At 44.1% G+C, this 24,642-nt stretch overlaps 1 protein-coding gene and 1 pseudogene across 5 annotated transcripts in view; both read right to left on the bottom strand.

The window, feature by feature from the left end:
• The window catches only part of LOC146839631 (uncharacterized), a 606,426-nt gene that overhangs the window by 269,088 nt on the left and 312,696 nt on the right, over positions 1 to 24,642 (bottom strand). For all 5 annotated transcript variants that reach the window (XM_085651721.1, XM_085651726.1, XM_085651724.1 and 2 more), the window contains exons 5-6: positions 12,658 to 12,759; positions 9,156 to 9,254 (exon numbers count right to left, since the gene is read on the bottom strand). In XM_085651721.1, coding sequence (XP_085507847.1) covers positions 9,156 to 9,254; positions 12,658 to 12,759 — 201 coding nt within the window. The remainder of the gene's footprint in view (positions 1 to 9,155; positions 9,255 to 12,657; positions 12,760 to 24,642) is intronic.
• On the bottom strand, positions 65 to 218 carry LOC146839632 (5.8S ribosomal RNA; annotated as a pseudogene).

Here is a 24,642-nt window from a genome sequence, read left to right as displayed (position 1 = left end):
CAGAGCTACCCTGCGATGGCCACAGCTGTGCCCCGGGGATGCCCAATGGCGATTGGCGATCGACCAACCCTCAGACAGGCATAGACCTAGGAGAAACCCTGGCCCGCAAGGTGAGTTTGAAGTGTTGATTATCAATGTGTCCTGCAAGTCACACAAATTCTCGCAGGTAGCTGCATTCTTCATTGACGCACAAGCCAAGTGATCGACTGTCAAGAGTCACAGGTAACTTTTCAAAACGTTTGTCACCTGCAGGTGCAGGAGAGGCGGGAGGAAGGCGACGCCATCCTTCCATCCACCTCTCATGTGGCGAGATGGCCCAGTGCCCCATCAAAGCTTTCCCTCTGGGAGTCTGGATCAACAATTTGAAGAGTGTTACCATGCACTTGGCCTGAGAGCCCCCCGCCCCTCCCGCAGGCATGGTGGGCTCCCGGAAGAACAGAAGCAGGCAACCCCACTGCCACCGGCCCCTTCCAGAGGACCAGAAGGGACCACAAGAAACTTTTAACCTTCAGCCCGGCCGCACGGGACCAGGACAAACCAGGTAAGTGGCAAAGAGTGAGGGTCATCCCATCTGTATGTCAGCCATCCGCCTCCGGGCTCAACTCCTGTGACATTGAGAGAGTCCCAGCTTGGGCAGAGGTCCTGAGCCATGCCAGTATGTTGGTGGGGAGGCCACCCCCTGCGTTGGATGGCTCCCCATCCCACACACTGTAGAAAGCTGGCTCGGTACATCCTATACCAAAGTAAGGTATTGTGTGCACAGAGTCCAGTGGATCAATAGAGGCTTACAGAGGCTCAAGTAGATAATACTAAAAGCTCTATTTGTGGTAGAGTTGTCGAGCAGTTAGCCTTATCATAGGGCTGTGCTAAGCATTTGGTGTACATACTCAGGCAAGAAATGATTACACACACTCACAGACTGAATCCATGACTAATTGTTTTGTATAAAAGATTATTACTGTAGGAATGTAAAATCTGCTTGCATGATTAGCTTCACTTTTTGCCTTGGTGTCAGGGTGTTTTAGACCCATTCTGCTGGGATCCTGTTAATCAGGACCCCAGCAACTGTGCTTTCTCCCCTGACTTGGTTCTGGTAAGTACTTTGGTACATCCACAATTGGCTAATGGTGTACCCTTGTAAGTTCCTAGTATAGTCCATAGGTACACCAGGGGTCTCCCATAGACTGCCACATGTATTGTGCCACCCATGAGAGACCACTTAAATTCTGACTACAGGCCTACCATTGCAGCCTGTGTGAGATGGTGCTTGCACCACTCACCACAGATATAAGTTTACTTGTATCTTAGGTTAATACACTTAAAAGATACAAGTTACCCCTATGGTAGGCCCTTCAGTCCTGAGAGCAGGGTGCTTGGTTAAAAGGGTGAGGGTACCCCTAAATGAGCCAGTCACCCCTAAAAACCTCAGAGTCGATTCTCCAGTCTTTGTAAGTGCAGTCAGCTATTTTAAGATATAAAGTTGACATCAGTCATTAGGAGATGTCTGACTATGTAATGGCTGCAGCGAACCTGGTCATGTTTGGTATCAAACATGCTTGAATCATACACCAACCCAACACCGATTCCAGTGTTGGAAGTATGAGCCCATGTACTGAGGGGCTTCCTAGGGTACCCTCTGTACTCCCCGTAATAGCCTTTCAGGGTCTGCTAGCAAGCTAGTGCTGCTGCTGACCAGAGACATGATTCTGCCCTCCTGCTGCAGGTTTCTTGTCGCAGGGAGGTGCAACCACCTCAGAGACAGGACTTACTGTATTGGGCTGGGGTGCGGGTGCATTGGAGCGCCACACGACTGCTTTGTAGGGCACACTTGGTGCCCTCCTTGCATACTCCAATATGAACCAGTTTAGGAGCCCTTGGCTCCTGTTCTGGTGTGAAACTGGAGAAAGACCATGGGAGTGTCCTCCCCCTCTGTCCAGCCCCTTCTCTGGGACCGACAGCCAAGTCGTTCCAGCCCTCTCCCTAGGGTAATTAAGGCTCCCCTGTGGGTTTGCCGTTAGATTCTTCCTGGAACAAGACTCACCTCTGTAACATGTCTGGACACCTGGACTTTGTTGGACCTCGACTGGAACGGAAACTGCAACCGAGAAAACTACTGCTGCTCCCGATCTTGCTGTTCTTCAAGTCTTCTGCATCATCTGTGTCTGTGCTTCATCCAGGATCTCCAGAAGACCTGTGGTCAAGGACATACAAAGTAATCTCCCTTGGAGTAAAGGAGTTACTTCCCTGCATCTGTAGGCACGGCAACGAAGCTGACCAGTCTGCTGCTCCAGTCATCCTACTGATTTCCCGAGGCTCAGCAACACAGGGGGTGGTTCTGCAACTCCCTCGAGGCCTGACATGTCTTCTCTGCCATTTTGGAGACAGTATCCCTTGTCGCAACCGCTGGGACCAAACCCCTGTGCAATGCATCGACTTGCTGTTACCATGGCTTGTTGGCTCTGCACTCCAGAGATCTTCGTGCTACAAGAAGCTCCAGCCTTCAACACCTCACTCCTCCAAGATCAGCATTCTCCCTGGAGTCATGGCATTGTGGACCTTCGTTTTTGGTTAGCTGCCAGAGGTCCTGTTGCGACTCCTGTGCCTTTGACCTGTGGGTCCTCTTGAGGGTCTTCGTTAGCTTTAGTGTGCTCCCCTGTTTTTTCAGGCCTGCTCACACTCTCTTGCTGTTCGTGAGTCCCTTGAACTTTGTTGGTCCTGACATTTGTCTATATTTGTTCTCCACGCCAGTTGCGGCTACCAAGACTTGTTGGTGCTCCCGCCGGACACCGACCACCTGGATACCAACATCTGAAGTGGGAATGCTTGCACACAGCTGCTGGTCTTCCTCAGGGTCTCCTGGTCCTCACTGCTACTGCAGCAGAGTCACTGTCATCACGCCTGAACCTCTGGACATCGATGGGCATTTTATGTTAGTTCCTCCTGGTCACTTCCGAGTGGCATAGACCCTGTCTCCTCTGCTTACGGGTTCTTCACTTACAGAATCAATGCTTAGATTGCACATGACTTCTTGAACTTCTCCAAAGGCATTTTCTTCAAAGTCTTCCATTGTTGTCTACAGCAGGCTCAGACGTCTCTTCACCCTCATGAATCTGGCATCCCTTGTGCAGGTAACCTGGTTCCTGGGGCATCCATGGGTGGGGTTTCTCTCCAACCTTCTGTCCTCTAAGGGAATTCTTCGGGTCCTTAGGGAATGGTCCTTCTTTAAAACTGCAACTACGACTTCTCTACTGACTTCCATTGGGCACGCAGCTCTGTTTTCACTCTGCACACAGCCATTGTGGGGTTCTTAGGAACTTACCTTGGGTGGTTCCTTATGTCCCTAGCTCCTCCGAGTCTTCTGGTCCAAGTCCAAACCTCCTTTACAGTTCGCATTCCACTTTCTTAGTATATGGTTTGGTTTCCCCCTGGAGACAAGTGTATTTATGTGCGACTTACCGTTTTATTCTGAAGTATTCTTGTGTATTGTGTTGAGATCTCTGGGTAGGAGATCTACCAATGTGTTAGTGATTGTGCTGTGTAATAAATAGAATATTGTTTATAAACACTGTGTGGTTCTTTTTCATCTAACCTGCACTATTTTATTTATTCATTTATATATTTATATAGAGCACTAATACAAGGAGGCGTCTAGGCGCTGACATCTAATCTCCAGCCAGCATTGGGGAATCAAAAAGAAGAGAACTAATCACTGCATAGCTTTTGGCCTGCAAAAAATCCAGGTCTTCAGACTCTTCCTGAAGGATATCAGGTCTGATGAGTTTTTCAATGAGAGTGGCAATTGATTCCATAATCTGGTGGCAATGTATCGAAAGCTTTTTCCACCCCAGTTGGAGAGACGTGCCTTGGGTACTTTCACCAGCCGATGGGAAGCAGACCTCAGCATTCTGGGAGGAGTATACCAACGAAAGAGGTCCATCAAATAGGCAGGACCCTGACTGTGCAGTGCCCTAAAGGCAATGCAGAGGACCTTAAACTTAATCCTCTTTTCCACCGGGATCCAGTGGAGGGAATAAAGGGCCACCTTTGCAGAAGCATATTTAGGTAATTTAAATAGCAGGCAGGTGGCTGAATTCTGCAAGAATTGCATCTTGATGAGAAGGGTTTTAATAATACCAGTCAGGAGGCCGTTGCAGTAGTCCAGCCTAGACAACACTAATGCTGAGACTACTGTTTTCTGTAGGTCAGGTGGTATAAAGCAGAAGATTTTCCTCAGAATTTTTAGGATGTAACAGATGGCTGATGTGATTGCATTCACATGATGGGAGAATGAGAGAGTGGTGTCAAAGATGACTCCCAGGTTCCAAGCCTTGGATACTAGAGGGGGGAGAGCTCTAAGTTCACTAGGCCACCAGTATGAGGACCAATGGGAGACATCTCTGCCAAAGAGAAGAACCTCCGTTTTATTGGAGTTCAGTTTAAGGCAGTTTTCAGACATCCATTTGCTCACCTGTCTCACACAGGCATGAAAGTTGTGGATGGTGCTGCGAGGGTCCTCTGTGATGGACACTATAATCTGCATGTCATTGGCATAAGACACCATGGCAAATACAAAGGATTTGATAAGCCTGGCCAGGGGAACCACATACAGATTGAAAAGAGTCGGGCTGAGGGATGAGCCCTGTGGAACCCTACAATGAAGATTAAAACTCTGAGAACTCAGGCAATTTATCTCCACAAATTGTACCTGGTTAGAAAGGAAGGAATTAAATAGTTGTAGGGTGGCGCCAGCAATGCCTGGTTCTTGAAGGTGATATAGTAGGAGACCATGGTCCACTGTGTCGAATGCTGCCGACAAATCCAGAAGGATCAGTACCGCCATGCCTCCCTTATCTACCGACCGCCTAATTTCCTCCGTGGCCATAATCAATGCAAGCTCTGTGCTGTGACCACCGTGAAAACCATATTGGGAAGGATCCAGAATGTTGTTGTTGTTGATAGATGTGGTAAGTTCTTGATTCATGTATTTTTCAAGGATTTTTGCTGGAAGTGACAGACGAGCTATTGGACGATAGTTGGCGGGGTCTGTTTTGTCCGAATTAGATTTTTTTAAAGTGGCAAAATGAAGGTCTTTTTCCATAATTTGGGAAAGATACCAGTTTTCAGTACAAGGTTAAATAGCTGTGTGAGATGTCTGGCTATCGGTTTGATAACTGAGATTACGATCTTAGGGGGGCATGGATCCAATAGTGAGCCCGATTTGGTGGCAGTGAGAAGTTTGACCATGTGCTCGTAAGTAATTGGAGGGTACTCGGAAAGAAGCACAGATGTAGATGTCCCGAACCTCGCTACAAAAGGTGGAAGCCAGGATGTCAATGAAGGCTTGATCCAGGATCGTCTCTTTATATACCTGTACTTGGCTCCGTTTTTTAACTGTGACAAACAGTTCTTTGGCATTATTCTTCGCTTTGTCAACGGTCTCTGAGAAATACTTAATTTTTGCAGTATGAATCCTAACTTTATGGTGGGTAAGTATTTCTCTGTAGCGCTTTTTTCCCTTGGGATCATAAATGAGTCTCCAGCGCCTTTCTTGCCTGCGGCACTGCCTTTTAAGAAGTCTTAACTCATCCGAAAACCCAGGTTCAGTGGGGGCTGTCCTCGTGACTTTTCCTGAGTTTTGCGGAACGTTTGCCCGTATTGAGGACCCGATCCAGTCATGATAATCTAAGGCTGCTCTTTCTGGGCCAGCGGATAGATGTGGTGTATCACGACTGGAAGTTTGGTAGATAATTCAGTGTGATCTAGGCGATGCCAGAGAAAACGGCTCTGGCTTTTTATAGGCACCTACTTATTACTTGCAGCAGATGGCAGGGTATGAGTGAGCAGGACCGCTGCATGGTTCGACCAAAGTAGTTGTAGGCGCCTGTTAAATTTCAAAAGCGGACAATCAGAGAAAACCGCCTCCAGCAGGTGGCCGGCTCTGTGAGTAGGGCCGTCTATCAACTGTGTCAGACCAACGCTAGTGAAAAGGTCCATCAAGGCCTTTGAGTCATTGTCTTGTGCATTATCCAAGTGAAACTTTAAGTCCCCAAGTATAGTATAATCCTGGAAGTTCACTTTGTACTCTAATAGATGCCCCAGGGATTGTAGAAAGTTGGCCCTGTGTCCAGGGGCCGATAGATGAGCATCCCATTGAATGAGTGGGTGTGACTAATAGTTATTTGGGAAGCGAGTGCCTCACATGATAATCTCGTGGGAATGTCATTAAATGTGGCTTTTAAGTGATTCTTGTAGACAACTGCGAGTCCCCAGCCTTTTTTCCCTTTACGGTCCTTCCTACAGATGGTGAAGCCAGGTGGAATGGCTACCAGCAGGTCAGACCCAGAGGCTTCATCTGCCCAGGTTTCTACTATGAACAGGAAGTCCAGCCTCTGCTCTTCAGCAAAGTTGGAGAATTCAAATTTATGTTTGATGAGTGAGTGTGCGTTAATAAGCGTGCATTGAAGCTTCGACTGGGCTTTAAGGGAAGTCCCTGTTGATTTAGATTTAACGTAGGAGAGCTCAAGGTAGCAAACATGACATTTCCAGGGGTGTGGGATAGAGCCACGAATAAAACTCGGGCCTGCACAGTGCAGCCTATGGGTGGAAAAGGCCAGCAAACTCTCTCATGAGTATGTGTACATGTTAAGAGGGACTCACCTAAAACCAGCAGCTTGGCTGGCGCTGTGCACGGTCCATGCGCAGACGGGCGCAGACTGGCGCAGACGGGTGCAGACAGGCTTGCCTTTGGCGCACTACAGTTTGAAGATGGTAAAACAAACTGCTTAACACTCCTCTAATATGAGCTTGATGGCTGCTCTCCACACCTCTTTGAGGGGCAAAGGTTATCAAAGACCTCTAAAATCACCATAAGGGTTGCCTGGATCAGTGCAAGGTGCACCAATTGAATAAGTATGCATCATATACTAAGCCAGCCTCCTACATTGGAGTGCTGCGGTTGGGATTTAAGCCTGGCCTGTTTTACCACTTGATCTGGTTGAAGATTATATGAAAAATCATCATTAGCTAGGCACATATAATACTTTTGTTAATCTAGTAAATTATACTGAAACTTTTGGGATTGGTTGTCAAGGTACCAGAACAACCCTTTCTCTAACCTTTGTAAGTTTAGTTTCACTAAGGTAGGTAGGTGCAACACCACACTACACCTAGTAACATGTATTTAGTTGTTGAGCAAAGTGAGGCTCAGTCCTCTAGATACAGTGACCTTAGGTTCCAGGAATGTAGGACCCTGTGTTCATCTAGAAATCTCAAGACAGGCAGTAACCCTAAAAAGGAGTTGCTTCTGGAGGATGACCTTCAGAATCCTGATAGGTCAGAGGGACAGGATAGCTTGGATATGGGTGGTAGTGCTCCAGAAGAAGAGTGAGGGGTGTCCAACCCCATTGACCTAATTCTGAGCATGGCCAGGAAGGGTTAAGACCTGCCCTCTGGGATGCTGAAACCAGCCTGGACCATCCGTGGCAGCTAATCAGTCACCTCACATTTAATATGGGGGTCAGGTGAGCAAAAAGTAAGGGGGCAACACCCCAACACCACAATGGAGGAACCACCCCTGACCCAGACCCAAGTCAGGGTATTCCTTGGTTTCACTGGGTACTGCAGATGGTTTCTGAAGGGTTCTGGTACCATTGTGGCAACCCTCACCGAACTTACCTCCTGGAAGATGCCCAAAAATTTCAACAGGACATTTAGTTGTCAAAAGGCGTTTGACACCCTGAAAGAGGCAATGTGCTCAGCACCCATTCCCAAAGCTCCAGACAACTCCAAACAGTTCACTGTGCATACTGATGCATCTGAGTGGTCCTATCCCAGAGCAATGATGATGGCCATAACCAGCCTGTTGCTTTCATAAGCAGGAGGTTGCTTCCCAGGGATCAGCTTTGGAGTACCATTGAGAGGGAGGTCTTTGCTGTAGTTTGGTCCCTGAAGAAGCTGAGACCATACCTGTGTGGTACCCAGTTCCTTGTCCAAACTGACCACAGACCTCTCAAATGGCTGATGCAGATGAAAGGTGAAACCCCAATTTTTTTTAGGGAATGAACTTTCCAGTGGAACATCGACCTGGGATTGGCCTTTTTTTACTTAGCTATAAGAATTCCTAAGAAAATCAGTATTCACCTCTGAACTAAGTTCTTGCTTTCATAAATTCATTAAAAATAAGCGTTATTTTTCTAAATTGGTCTCAGATGTATTCTTTGAGTGTGTGTCGCTTTATTGCCTCTGTGAGTACAACAAATGCTTAGCACTACCCTCTTATAGCCTAGCTGCTCGCCCACACTACCACAAAATAGAGTTTTAGGTTTGCCTCTTTCGGCCCATAAGGGAATCACTGGATTCTCTACACAGTGTACTTAATTTTAGTTCACTATATACAGAGCCGGCCCCCCACACTACCTTTTAAATACATTGCATCCTGCCCTTTGAGTAGTCCACGGCATACCTTAGGGATGACTTTTATGTATAAAAAGGGGCGGTTTGGGCCTGGCAAAGCATTTATTTTGCCAGGTAAACATGGGAGTGTAATATACATACACAGGCTCTACAATGGCAAGCCCGAGAGATGTTTAAGGGACAACTTAAGTGGGTGGCACAATTGGTTAATTTACAGATCCTAGGTACAGGGAGTACCGCTATACTAGAGACTTCGGGTTAAACCAATATTACCATGTGTAGGGGAGAGAGCACAAGCACTGGTTAGCAGTGGTAAAGTGCACAGAGTCCTACTACCAGCAAAAATGAGGTTGGAAAAGTGGAGGAGGCAGGCATAAAGTTGGAGGGAAGACCACCCTAATGCTGTCAGGTCTAACAATGTATTGCAAATACATTGAAAGACAAGTGGTTGCATGTCCTGCACATATCTTCACATACATTCAACCATGTTGTTAATGTTTCTGTAATAATGGTTTACAAACGCATTAAAAAACATTTGGAAAAGCCAACAGGCCTGCATCAGATACCCGAGTATTGCCTTTTGTCCGTGCTTGTTTAATATGTGTTGTACTTTAATCTATGCACAGATTTAATGGATAGATCTGCAGCAAAAACAGTGGTAAAGACTTTTGTACCGATGATCTGTAATGCATCCTTTGATTGTGGCCGTTGTGTGGTCCACAAATGTGCTCATTCTTTCTCACCTTCATCACAGGCGGGTCCTGTGTATCCATCGTCACAAACGCACTGTTGAGATGGGCAAATACCATGGAGGCAGCTATTCACGTAGCAGGCTGTGGTCTCTGTAATGGAGGAAGAAAACCATACACAGGTAACTTTTAGTGGTAAATGGGATTTTTGTTTTTACATTATTTATTATAACACATGACTGACAAAACTCATGGAGACGCACTGATAATTTATAATCTTGAATTGACAATTTCACATGCCGGGACCTATCAATGATATTGTAGATTAAAGTAACATGCAAACATTGTTCTAGCAAAGGGTGCTAATAGAGTCGGTGTGACATGCAAACCCACAATACATTTTAGAGAGGATATGACTCATATATATCTCCATCTCCACCTGAGCAGGAGCAGGGGGCCATGAATCATGACCAGGTAGAAAGAGTGCAGTTGAGCACATATAGCCTTAGGCCTGGAAGAGCTTCTTCAAAGGATCATTACTCACAACATGCCCTCAAGCACCCACTCCCAGTCGCTGGTGTGGGACCACATCCACACCCAGCTGCCACATGTGACTTCTGCTGCAAGAATGAGATTGCAGCATATTTCAGCACTGTCGCAGGGACAGGAAAGAGACGATATCTCAGCTGTAAGCATTGGGTAAGCATAGACAGAGTCAGAGAATGGAGCAGGTGATATTTGTTCCAGGAGTTGTTGGGTTATCTAAGAGTTCTCAACAACAAGTGACAAACGCTGCATCACCACAAGCCACTGGCGGCTCAATGCTCTCAATGTTACCTTCATCATTATGTCTTCCAGTGAAGATGCTCAAGAATTGGTGTTGGATCCATGGTAATTGCTGAAGTTAAATACATTTCAAACGTAACTCATGGAATGTTGGCCTACGGATTACAGTTGCATTGTTCTTTCTGGTTTATCCAGTGGAGTGCTGTGGCCCAATCTCCTGATGGATGTTGTGACGTCTTATCGTGCCACTCTACTGTCTTATATTTTTGTTTGTATTGTGGTCCATTTCTTTCATCATATTATGTGAGCTGGGGCCTGTCATTCAAAAAACAGCCCAGCAGAGTATTAGTCAGTGCTTAAGCGGTAAACAAGTGCTGGTGCCCAATGTTTTGTTTAGAAGCCCATGACCGGTGCTATCAAAGGTCGGGGCACTGAATACCAAGGATGCACAGTCCTAATTCCACCCATAGTGTCTCGAGCCAGGGTATCATTTGACGTACAAGTACATGTCGCACAGTTAATTGCATTGGATTAAATCTGAAGGAGGAGAAAGCCAGGGAGACATTTTTCTTATGAAGGTGATTTGTATTTCAATCACAGAACATGTTTGACTTAACCTGACTGATGCCAGCTACAACGCTCCGCCCCTGAATGCCGATTCATAGAGCAGCACTCTGGAGCTCTCTGGCTAATTGATTGACTCATCGCTACTCACCTGACTCGCCCAGCCGTTCGCTTGGGACATTGAGTGCCGCACCGAATTGAGCCCAACCTCGAATGTTTACACTGCATATCAAATACCACTTAACCTGGTCCTGATAATGGCCTTATACATCTACAGGCTGAAACACCATCGACTCCCGCAGCGAAAATCTTGGTGCTTCTAACAAACGAATACCCTATCCAAATCAGTATAGCTCTGTAACAATTACTGTTTGGGTGTTCTATATGTAAAGAAATTGTTTTAACTTCACATGCCTTGTTGCGTCCACCGCAATCGCTGTATATACCACATCACGTGTCCCTTGCGCCATCACTCAAACCTTACGAGCACTTGTTCACAGAATCTTTATGGTTACATGCCATTTAATGTAACGCAGTGCTATCGCCTCATGTACCTATAAATATGAATATCAATATGTCTAATATGTTCTGTGACAGAAATACAAATCACCTTCATAAGAAAAATGTCTCCCTGGCTTTCTCCTCCTTCGGATTTAATCAAATGCAATTAACTGTGCCACATGTACTTGTACGTTGAATGATACCCTGGCTCGAGACACTGTTGTATGTTACTAATTATTGCCCCAGTCTCCCTGTGGTTTATGGGCTACCTCCTGTAGTCCAATTCCACCCATGGCCTCTTTGATCTACCACCAGGTAATCCCTTGCACGTATCTCACTCTTTCTCCTTCCTTTTCATCCTTGCTTTCTCCCTTTATCAATGTTTTTCTGTCTTTCTCTTCCTCCTACTTCCTCTGCTGTTCTCCCGTCTGTGTTTTTCTCTCTCTTGCTTTGCGTGAAGTTCTGATGAGGAAAGAAATGTTGTGGTTCCCAAAAATAGAAGTGGGTGGGCCTATCTGGTATCAGCCTGTTAAACAAGACTATCTTAGCAGGATATTTTGCTGTAGAACTGTGCAGTGTTTTCGTTTAGTCACTTAGAACTTGTTGTAGTATCAAGATCTTGATTATCATTGACCTTTGACCAACTTATTGATTCATAACATGCAATGTTCCATGATGCAAATCACCGGCTTCATTTAAGTTTGGGTCACAAGTGGGTGCTCGAAGCATCCTCTCAGTTTGACAACACACAATGTGTGTTCTTTTCGCTTTGTAGTTTGGTTGGAATTCCCATGCTGCAGCCATTTCATTGATAAAAGCTACTACAGGTGTCAGCAGGTTTCCTAGCAGGACCCTGGCTATGTACCTAGTCATGGTTGCCAACAGGTATTCTCCAGAGCCAAGTGGCCCTTAGACATTTGCGGCCAGAGGCATTAACATAGCTTCAAGTGCTTTACACATTGCCACCTCTTTCAGGTGCCCAATCACTGGACAAAGAGTGTTGCATTAGAGGAGTAAGAAGGTGGTTTTCATAGAAGTGTAAGAACATCGACCCAGAAGACATCAGTAGCTCAACCACATCCTAGGTAGACATGACGTTGCTTTTTGACATAACTGATCAGAAGTACAGTGCATATGAGAACAGAGCACAGAGTGAGGAAGACATGGTATTAGCACAGAACATGGAGTAACCAAGTTATGAGCACAGAGCATGAAGTAATCAAGACATGCTATGACAATAAAGCATTGAGTAAGCAAGACATGTTATAATTTTATTACAGATATTGTATTTACACAAAAGCAGCAGCTTTTCAATGCTACTAGTTACAAATAGATTTAAAGATGTTTTACCCACACAATATTAAAAAGTTTCTTAATTTTGCTGATCTTATTGTATGAATTTAGAAGATCTATAATAATAACAAAACAAAAAGTAAATTGCTGTTTACCTCATGGCGGTATTCTACACTAGATAGAGTGTGCGGTTCAGCCACTTTACCAAATGGGTTCCAGTGGCAAATGGTAGCTCTCTACAAACATAAAAATGCACCATTTTTCCATTCCCTCCTTATTTGTTAGGATGTATTGCATGAGTTTCTGGGATGGCTGACCCAAAGAACTAGCATGAAACTTTTATCTGGTCATCTTCAGTGAATCATTGACAGATACCATTATGTGGTTCTCCAAGCCATCTGTTTGCTCTTACCTTCTTTACAGTTTGATCCTGTGTATCCCTGGGTGCAAATGCATTTGCTACCTGAGCAAATACCTTTATTGCATTCCGGATCATCATAGCAACTTGAGGGCACTATAGAGGACGAGAAAAACAGAGAAACGTAACATAAGGAGAAGCACATTAACAATATTTGGCATAAAATTTGAAAAGCAAAGAAAGAGAACAGAAGTTCAGCACTCAGTTTATTTATTTTAATCTTATTTATTATTTTACTTTAAAAGACAGAGTAATAATTAAGATTAATGAAGAAGAATTAAAAACAATAATTAAGTGTCATCAAACGACTGTCTAGAATCCATGCATAGGGCTGTATTACAGAATACATCAAAATCTATGATTTCAAGCAAGAAGACATAATTGGTACAATAAAGCTCCAGTCAGTCAAAGTGTTGTGTTCACAGAGGTGCGTAGATAAAGTGCGTGAACAGGGCATAAAGTGTCACAGCGCATAGTACAGTATTTAGCTTTGAGATAAACAAGGAGCCCAGATTGTCAAAAACATTTGTGTTGATTTAACTTGTTTCACTCTGCCGCAACTGATCATTTTCGCGAGCTATTCTGTGAAAATGGGGGTCACGGAAGTTCTCCAGCGTTGGAATATTAACGAGCGAGCTACCAACATTGCAATCTATATTTCAGTTTTCATGATCTATGCTCTGCACCTTGCATAACATAATATCCGATCAATGGGATTCATGGATTACGCAAAATATGTGTAGCAAATAATTTCTTGAGATACTTATGGATTAGATAAAAATTAAAAAAATAGCTGATCACCGGACCATATAAATTGGGACTAGTTTGCTTAAATAGGCAAATCTCATTTAGTTAGGAGATTATATAAGTAAATAGGCAAATCTCATTTAGTTAGGAGATTATATAAGGAAAAAGTGGAGTGCTTCTCTGGTCCATTGATCAACTAGTTTGCTTAGGCCACACTATTACATCTAAAGTTGGTAGCCAAACTATTTGGAAAAATCCCATTTAAATGACTGGGAATGTAAGTAGCCACTTAGAATAAAAATGCATTTTAAGAAAGATCGCGCTCCTAAGCATTGAAAAGTTAATTCATTAAGTTTTCTCCACTTATCTCCTGATATATTTATATTTTCTTCCTTTAACCATCCATTAGATATTTTTCTACTGAAGATTTAAAAAAATATATATTCGCGCTAGTCAAACAAGTGCTGCCAGCTCCCTTATTTTTTAAGAATAGGATTCACGAACTAGTTACACTGCAGTCCCTTCTGTTTATGTATGACTGAAGAAGGTACCTTCAGCTACCTTCTTTTGGAGATATCTTCTGGTATGTCAGTGAAGGTGGTATCCTCTGGTACATTCTTCGGGAGGTATCTTCTCGTATGTCAGTGAAGAAGGTACCTTCAGGTATCTTTTTCGGCAGGTATCGTCTTGTATGTCAGGGAAGGTGGTATCTTTCAGTACCTTCTTTGGGGGGTATCTTCTGGTATGTCAGTGAAGGAGGTATCTTCCTACCTTTTTCAGGAGGTATCTTCTGGTATGTCAGTGAAGGAGGTATCTTTTGGAACCTTCTTCAGCCGTTATCTTCTTGTATATCATAGAATGTGGCACCTTTCCATATCGGCTTCAGGAGGCATCTTCTTGTATATTAGTGCTTTCCACCTCAGACCCATAGTGGAAGAAGAACTGCAAAAATTAGAAAACCTAGGAGTCATAGAGAAAGTGTCAGGACCCACACCATGGTTGTCCCCCATGGTAATCACTGAAAAACCCACCAACCAGGAAAAATAAGACTCTGCATAGACATGCGCCTACCCAACAAAGCCATTCAGTGTGAACGCCACATAACACCAACGATGGACGACATAGTGTGGTAAATAAAATATCACGCTATCATAATTTTTCAGATATCAATAAGATCATGCATAAAGCAAGAAGCTGAGTCTGTGGTATCAGATTCATAAAGGGATTTATTCCAATAACTCGAGTCAAAGGGAGAATATCTCCATCACCAAAAAGGATCTGGACGGGGCTGAAAAGTATTCTCAATATTCTCAAAACATTATTCACAGAGTACAGTATATATACATTTCTCAATTGTACGTAAGCAAGAGAGCAAGAGAGAATGAGATAAGAGCATGTGGGTGTGTAAGTAGGCGTGAAGGTGGGCGTCCATGTGGGCGTCCACTTGATGATAAGGGGTAAATTGTCATGTGTGGGTGGATACCTGGAGATGATTTCGCAATGTCAGCAGAAATACTTGGCAGAGATGCGCGCGCAGCAGCATGACGTGTGATAGACGTGCAACTAGAGGGTGAAAGGGACTTGACATTTAGCTCTACATGTGGAGACAAAAGTCTGGGGTTATGTCAACCTAATCCCAAATCATATCTAATATCCTATGTTTAAAGAACTGTGTTATCCACAAGGGAAGGGCTCTCGGACAGAATCTATTCTATACTGACTGTGTGTGTGTGTACAGCGTCTAAGTGTCTACACTGAATGCGAGGGGATGGGAATATTCCATGGTGACAGGGCTATGAATTACTTGCATGAGGGCAGAGAAACCGGGCCTTTTGCTTGGTAACTGGAGGAATGTTTACTTAAGCTACTAGGCAGGAATGCATCGGCTGAGGGGGAAGCAGATAATTCGAAGGTGAAATACAGCTCTTGGCAGAGAATAGGCTGATGTCAGGCTTCGTGGGCCGCACAGAGAATGAGACAAAGTTCATGGTCACAGATGCAGGCTCAAGCTGAAGCTGTCAGAGGCAGAGAGCAGGGAAAGGCTTTGAGGACAGAATCGGGCCTACTTGCCTGAACTGTAAAAATGGAGTAACTTAGCCATATAAAGTCGGTGGCCTTTCATACTTAGGAATCGAATATCCAGCCCATTCATGGCGGATCTGACAGAGGACATGTTAACGGTGGACGCACATGTGTTTGCGTCTTCGAAACTGGAACTGGAGGAAACATACATGTACTTGTAACATGCATATAGAACCATATAGAACCGTTGGGGTCCAAGATAGGGGACATAACTGATCAGGGAAATCCACATTTCCACATTCCCTCCTTGTCCCCTACTTGCCCGTCAAGAAACATCAATCTTCATTAATCCATCGATTTGCTCATGGAGCATCATTTCTTCTTCTTTCTTCTTCCGGGATCTTGAGCGAAAACCTTGATGTGGAATACACGATGTGGCACACAGACCACAAATCGCTGGTCCACATTGCAGGCATAGACAGCAACTGAATAGTATGAGAAGGCCAATACCTAGGAAGGATAGGACCCTCCATCCAAAGGTAGATAATACACTCCAAAACCAACCGGACCAAGTCCAGGTGCCTGGATTCTGGTGTATCTGGCTTACAATCTTATGAAGGCGAGTTATGGCTTTATATACAGATGGCGAATTTTCTGGTATGAAAAATGCAATAGCTTGATCCGATGACCCTACAAGCTCCGCCCCTATCGGCCAGGATAACGTCAAGGACAAGACTATTTTGAAGCACAACAATCCGCATAGCAGACTGCTCTTCTGTTAAATTGCCTAAGGCGGAAATAGTTTCGTTCACTACTGCTTCAAGGGTTCTGGTTAATCTACGTATCAGTTTACTATTGGTAACTGTACCTATATAGGGAAAGAAACCTTTATTGAAATCTGTGTATTTTTTCCCATGCTGTTTCAGTGTAATTGACAATTGGGAGATCTCTCTGCTGTATATTGTGTACTAAATGAGTATTTCTATGAGAATCAGGAGGAGCTAGGAAAACAGGTGGTAGGAGGAATGCTATGTAACAGGTACCATCCCAATCTAGAGGTAAGCGTATATATGCGGTCTGGCCACATATAAAGTAGGAATGACGAGAAGCTCTAAATGTAGACTTGCCTTGATCACTGAATTTTATTACAGTGGTGCATTTACTATGGCCCATGTGTATGGAGCCATTCTTTCTTATACATAATTCCTCTTTTACTGGGAATACGGACATGGCGGGCAAGATTGGTGTAGCTTCAGATTCAACGTTCAGGATCATGAGGTTAAGTGTAAAATTACCTAATCCATATACTTCATTTCTTAGATCAGTTCCTGTTCTTTTGGGAAGTCCCTCCTTGTTAGGGTAGCAGACTTTAAGCAAAACTAAGTTTAGGTTTCCCCATACCCAGTTGTCTTGATAAACGGCGGAATTCGAATCTAGGGAATTAATCAAACTAAACCATGCTCCACAGGAGCCATTGTGTGTGAACGGATAGAGAAAGAGGGGCAAAACTCCCTTATAGTTCTGATAGGGGGGGGGAGTCGGCCACAGACCCAGCAGTCTGTAGCATTGCTAGTCTGATGTGAATGGTGCAGCATCTGAATAAAGGTATTGTTGCGTAAGGCAAGTCGATATGATAGCTCATAGGATGGCAGATCACTAAATGTGTGCTTTATGGTATCATTAGTGGAGGAGTGTAAAAGTGAGGCAATAGGAGGAAAAATAGCATGTAGTATTAAGCTGATACATATTATCGTGATGCTCTTAAGATATTGAAAAATTACAGTCACTATACATCTATTTGCTTCTTATCTAACTCTCTTATTTTTGCTTTATGTTATTGTCCAAGATCTTATGCGAGCCAGAATACATGTTCAACCGCTTCACCACCTAGTGGACTTAATTGATCAAACGGGTTCTGACTTTTTGAATCAAGGTTTAGCTTTGTGGAAACTTCTGGGCATTCTCCTCTAGAAAATGTTGTTCAAAATCCAAGTTCAAAGTTTTTTTTTTCCTTTGTAAAAGAGTGGTGAAGGTGCACTTTGACTTTAACGGCCGTCCCCGTGGTCGTCCCCGTGGTCCAGAGCACTTCATCCAGGAGCGATGGAGTATTCTTTGACCTGGGTGTTGTCAGGCAAGGCGGCAGCAACCTGCGAACAACAAGAGAGTAGTGCAGACATCAAGGAAGCCAGGTAATCTGTCAGCATGTTACTGTCAACATAAGTAATCTTTTAGGCATTGTAGTGCCCACATATTTTGGTGGTCTACCAAAGACCACTTCATAGGGAGATAAGCCTGTTCTAGAATGAGCTACAATTCGCATGTAAAAGAGGGCAACCGGCAGGGCTACCATCCAGTCTATACCTTTGTCTGCGCAAATTTTTAATGTCTGATTATGTCTTTCTACAAGGCCTGCTGCTTCAGGATGTCGCACACAATGGAATTTCCAGGTATACCCTAACAGAAGGGACACCTGCTTCATTAGTACCAGGACATATTTGTAACCTCTACATCTGTTTATTTGGATATAATCCATTTGGAGCACTTCAAAAGGGTGGTCAGGTGGATGGAATCCACCTTGTTCCATCGGAATGCCTTTACCTGCATTGAATTGGCAACAGATCATACATGTTCTGACCTTTTGTTTCGCTGCTGCACGCAGGTGCTTGTTGAACCATATATTCTGTAAGCTATCTATCATTGCTTTTTCTCCTAAGTGTGCAGGACTATGTGCGGTATTTATAATCACTTGTACCATGGTATCAGGAAGAAACCATGTGGATTTGCCCTTTGTCATCCAACCTTGATCAGTCAGTACCCCTCCTTGTTCCGATCATTTCTTTAATTCGTCTACAGTAGCATGTGTCTGAATGTCTTGTACATCCCTGGAAGGATCCCTAACTGTCATGGCTTTGGACACTTATTGAACCTGTAACTTTGTTATGTCTAGTGGGGTCTGAGCTGTCTGTTTAGCAGTTCGGTCTGCCAGATCATTGCCTTGGGAAATGGTATCTGTGGCTCTAGTATGTGCTTTACATTTTAGGATAGCTATGGCTGTTGGTAAATGTATTGCTTCCAGTAGGGCTTGAATAAGGGGGCCATGCTGTATCTTGGCCCCATGAGAGGTCAAGAAACCTCTTTCTCTCCACAAAATCGGTGTAAATGTTTACTCTCAGGTGCTTAGCTCTTATGCACGCTTGTGTCAGGGCGATGAGCTCTGCTGCTTGTGCTGACAATATGTCTATTCTTTTAGTCTCTATTATTACAGTATCAGCAGTCACTGCATATGCTGCCACTAATTCTCCCGCCCCTGTCCTCATGCATGAGCCGTCAACATATAGTGTTAGCTCGGGGTCTGGGAGTGCAACATCTGTCAAGTCTTGTCTTGGTTTAGTCACGGTATGTATTACTTCAACACAGTTGTGTGGTGAAACGCTTTCTGTACTGGAGGGCAAAAGGGTAGCAGGATTCAGTATGTTGCATCGTCTGATCTCTATGTGTGGTTGAAATAACGTCAGCTCATAATCCGTCAGTCTAGCTACAGTCAGGTGTTGTGTTTGTGTCCGGTTCAAGAGAACCTCTACTGCGTGTGGTACTTGTACTGTCAGAGGGTGGCCCAGCACTATCGAGTCACTTTGTCTTATGGCTAAGGCCATTGCTGCAACTGATTTTTGGCACGCAGGCACAGCCTGTGCTACTGGGTCTAATGTACTAGAAAAATAAGCACAGGGCTCGTGTTTTCCTGCATGATCTTGTGTTAGGACAGATAGTGCTGTTCCATCCCGCTCTGTCACAAAAACATAAACGATTTGTTGTAATCAGGGTTTGCTAAAACTGGTGCTTGACATAAAGCTCTCTTTAATTCTTCAAATGCCACAGTGTGTTCTTGTGTCCAAGGGAGGACTTTAGTAGAAGCTGTATTAGGGGCTTGGACTAATTCCCCTGAAAGATCACAATAAAACATGAGAAAAAGGGGAAAACACCATACCTATTTCCTTGGCTTAATTTCTAAGGGGGCTAATTTCTAAGGGGCTTAATTTCTTAAGGGGCTAGCGGGAAGCGAACCTCCTCAGGGGCCACCCTGTGTCTTGACAATACTATTAATCCCTGTGTGTAGCTACTGGGCGTAAGCAAAATTATAGGAGATACACAGCGTATGTGAAACGGCGAGAAATCCTTCAAATTAATGTACAAACCTCATTGTGTTAGCTCATAAGCTAGCCAAATGACATCTCATATGCAAATGTCCCTATTACATGAACCTACACCAACCTGAAGTCAATATTAATGCTAGGAGGCCCTAATAGGAATGCTAAATTACCTAAATATTCGGAAAACCAAGTTTAAGAACAGTTGTTAATGTTGATAATTAATAATTTATCTGCTAAAGAAATCAGTCAATGTGCAATAATTTCCACCTATACAATAAATAGCCTAATTCAAAAACAAGTCAACTTTTGGGGCCACCACTCACAAGAATGAGCTTACTAAAGCAAACTTTAAAAAGGAAATCCTGTCAGATATTTTCTCATTACCCTAAATACCGGGCCTCATATGTCCCTCTGTGGTGGCAGTCCCTATTTAAAACAGGCCTTTCAAGAGTTAAAATGCGAGTGCACAGATCATAATTGTTCCTTAATGTCCAATCTGGAAACATATGACCGAGGCTGCCTGTCTATAAGAGAAAGGCAGTTATGTGAAAAATATTTTAGTCTTGCATAGCCTTTTTCTTTTGTTTCATTCATCTCCAACACCAATTAGACATACACTGATAACGTGTTGTCTGCTATTTTGACAGCATGATAATGGTAATATCATGTCTGTGAAATTTAGTAATTGTGCCAAGCCATCAGTATACCGGGCACAGAAAGCATGGATAATTACACTAACATATATAAATGAGCAGCGATGCGTAATTACAGTACCTACAGCTCAGATGCGAACATTCTGGCCTGCTTAATTTGTCAGGCTTATAATCAATAACTTATTTACCTGCCCTATACAACCCCATCTGGCAGTGGGTCATCCCAATGATGACCGCGTCAAGTCTGACACACAGGATCAGCAACAATAATCAAAAAATGACGAACACACGAACCTGTCTCTTTTTTTTTTTTTTTTTTTTTTTTTTTTTTTTTATAAAAATGTGCTATGCTTCTTTGTACACAATGTACCCTCATGTCCTAGTCGAAGATGCATCTCACATCTTTCCTCACAGACCCGTAACCACTGGATCATTTATCCAATGCAACTGGTGGCAGCTTGTGGCCACAATTCAAAAATGTCTGAATTTGAAAATCGTTTTTATATAGGCACATAGCCCTTAAAATTCCAAACAAGAGCAACATTTTACTTTCTGACCAGAAGCAATATAACAATTGCTAAAAAATAAAACAAATCTTCTCCATAGACATTTCCTCGGGGCACTTGTTTTGCACAGAATAGAACAAGGGAATCTTTCTCGACTTACATTTCTCAGCTGCCCTGTCTTATCAGAGAAGTTAAAAATAGCCCCTCAGCGCGGCCTGAGCCTGGGCTGCCAGCCATCTTTTGTTTGTTTTTCCTACTCCTGGCCCCAAGGCTCTCCAGCTGCAGGCATTACACAGATGCGATGTCAGAGAAGCCTTCTAAGCAGTGCCCTGTTCTGCTCCTCTCATCGGCCCCCACCTACACTGGCTACAAGGTCAGAATCTGTCTCCGATTTCTGTATCACATTCTGCTCTACACGGCCCCCACCTTCTCCTCACTCTGAAGCTGTCAAAGACAAAAAGACTACTCAATTCCATAAAAACTGCAATAATTCGCTCAATTGAAAAATTATTTTTACATACAATTTGCACTCAGGGGGTCATAATCTTACCGACTTGACCCAGCACATTGGCTCACTGGACCATCAAGAACACAAACCTGTATTCATGAAAAATTTGCAAATTCTAAATACCCACAAATCTTTTTCCAAGATAAACTTGTCCCTAATTATTTTTCGTTAACACTTTGTACATTAGGGGTGTCATCAAATCACAGGAGTTGCTCCTTCTCTAGCTGCACCCCTCTCAATTTCCTATTGACAATGTAGTCAAATGTTGGACCATGTAAAAACCAGCTATGCGCTGTTCATTTGGTGGGGGGCTCAAGAACCTTTGGGCTACTATGTAATTAATATATGTATTAGAACTGGTCTTTTTACTGGGGCCACTCTTGCTAGGTCCTCTGAAAGGACGGGATAAATACCAGCAACGTCAGTATTTCTTTTTCTGTCAGCCTACGCTCATTTTACCAGCTCAAATTCCTCCTGTAACATCTCATCCTTGGCTTTTCCAGACACCAGTCCACTTCTCTCTGCTTCGTGAAACACTTACTCTGTCCTTCTATGTCACTCCTTGCGCCAAAAACTCAATGGCATCCTTCCAAGCTGGTCTACATTTTCTCTTTCATAAGAGTGTTTCGTTGTCCATCTTTTACTCGTATACCTTCCTCAACTAACACGTTTTCTCGGGCTTTGTCTGAATCCTCCCTACTTTTCTCTTCTTTTCTGAGCGCTTACTCTGTGCGTCTATGCTATTCTTTACGCCATAATTCAACAGCGTCTTTCTGTGACTGTCTAGCTTTCCTCTTCCACAACTCTTCTTCGACTTTCATGATACATTCGGCATCCCAGGTCCCAGCTACGGGCCATCTCTGACTTTCTGGTAACTCTTTGGTGTAGTCCACCCATAGATCAAGGAATAATATGGCGTCTAAGCCATGCTTGTGATACATTATTTGCCCTGGAGTGTCCCTAGGAGGAATAGGAACTGCTTCTTCAAGCACCCCTTTTCTAGTAGTAATCTGTCTTAACTTCGAAAAGAGCGGCATATTGACAACTGATCTGATACTTAATCTTGAACACACTTAATACAAAAAAAACACAATAATGAACAGTGAACAATGAACAATCATTCATACCACAATATTTGAACACTTTAAACATTAAACATTAAACATTTTAACAACGACCGACAATGATGACAGTCTGCCTAACTAATCACCACGCTGAATTCTTGACAATAACTGAATACTTCGGAATACTTGATATACTGCTAAACAGTACATATACACTGCTAAACAGTGCAGACCGGATTTGTGTACCCAAATCCGTCTTGACCGGCACAACCTATGTGCGCGTCAACACGCCTCCCCGGCGATGGTACTCACCGAGTAGCTCCTTGAAACGGAAGGCCTCAGAGAATGGACTGGACTCGACGACTGCGGACATCGGACCCTCTGGACATCGGGACTTTGAAAACCTGGTGGGCCTCTGTATACCTCAGACGCAGCTCTCTCGCAGGTGGGCTCTGGGTAGACAATCTGCGTTCCTCACCGCCTCGTATGGATGCCTTGTCGCAGTCTGTCCCCTTCGGTGGCCTGAGGGAGTTGGCGGGAAAAACCCGCGACGTGCACGCTTGAAGTCCATCACGGCTATGGAAGGGGGCAAAACAGGACCTTCATCTCCGGCGTGTGGGGAAAGAGATTAAACTGTTCGGGCGCCATTCTGTGGTAAATAAAATATCACGCTATCATAATTTTTCAGATATCAATAAGATCATGCATAAAGCAAGAAGCTGAGTCTGTGGTATCAGATTCATAAAGGGATTTATTCCAATAACTCGAGTCAAAGGGAGAATATCTCCATCACCAAAAAGGATCTGGACGGGGCTGAAAAGTATTCTCAATATTCTCAAAACATTATTCACAGAGTACAGTATATATACATTTCTCAATTGTACGTAAGCAAGAGAGCAAGAGAGAATGAGATAAGAGCATGTGGGTGTGTAAGTAGGCGTGAAGGTGGGCGTCCATGTGGGCGTCCACTTGATGATAAGGGGTAAATTGTCATGTGTGGGTGGATACCTGGAGATGATTTCGCAATGTCAGCAGAAATACTTGGCAGAGATGCGCGCGCAGCAGCATGACGTGTGATAGACGTGCAACTAGAGGGTGAAAGGGACTTGACATTTAGCTCTACATGTGGAGACAAAAGTCTGGGGTTATGTCAACCTAATCCCAAATCATATCTAATATCCTATGTTTAAAGAACTGTGTTATCCACAAGGGAAGGGCTCTCGGACAGAATCTATTCTATACTGACTGTGTGTGTGTGTACAAGCGTCTAAGTGTCTACACTGAATGCGAGGGGATGGGAATATTCCATGGTGACAGGGCTATGAATTACTTGCATGAGGGCAGAGAAACCGGGCCTTTTGCTTGGTAACTGGAGGAATGTTTACTTAAGCTACTAGGCAGGAATGCATCGGCTGAGGGGGAAGCAGATAATTCGAAGGTGAAATACAGCTCTTGGCAGAGAATAGGCTGATGTCAGGCTTCGTGGGCCGCACAGAGAATGAGACAAAGTTCATGGTCACAGATGCAGGCTCAAGCTGAAGCTGTCAGAGGCAGAGAGCAGGGAAAGGCTTTGAGGACAGAATCGGGCCTACTTGCCTGAACTGTAAAAATGGAGTAACTTAGCCATATAAAGTCGGTGGCCTTTCATACTTAGGAATCGAATATCCAGCCCATTCATGGCGGATCTGACAGAGGACATGTTAACGGTGGACGCACATGTGTTTGCGTCTTCGAAACTGGAACTGGAGGAAACATACATGTACTTGTAACATGCATATAGAACCATATAGAACCGTTGGGGTCCAAGATAGGGGACATAACTGATCAGGGAAATCCACATTGGTGGTTTTCAAAGTTGGACCTGAATGCCGGCTATCATCAACTGCTGCTTGCCAAAGAGAGCCGGTACATCACCACGTTCAGTACCCATCTAGGGCTCAGAAGATAAAAACGCCTCAATTTTGGCATATCGTCAGCCGCAGAAATTTTCCAAAACACAGTCAAAGACATCCTGGTCAGACTGCCGGGCATGCTAAATGTGAGTGTAGTCATCCTCATCCACTCACAGACTGTCAAAGAAAACTACAAGCACCTAAGGGACACACTGAAAAGGCACCGAGACCACGGGGTCAATCTACAGAGAGAGAAGTGCCTGCTATTCCAGCAGAGGATAGAATTCTTCGGATATATTTTCACACAGGAAGGGATCCAGGTTGACCCTCGGAAGTCCCAGGCCATCAAAAATTCCCCGGCGCCACTCACAGTAGTGGAAGTGCGCAGCTTCCTTGGGATGGCGACATACTGTGGCTGTTTCATTCCAGACCTCGCCAC

The sequence above is a fragment of the Triturus cristatus genome, chromosome 4_1 (genome assembly GCF_964204655.1).
Source record: "Triturus cristatus chromosome 4_1, aTriCri1.1, whole genome shotgun sequence".
Lineage (NCBI taxonomy): Eukaryota > Metazoa > Chordata > Amphibia > Caudata > Salamandridae > Triturus > Triturus cristatus.
This window is presented reverse-complemented; position numbering and strand designations above follow the sequence as displayed.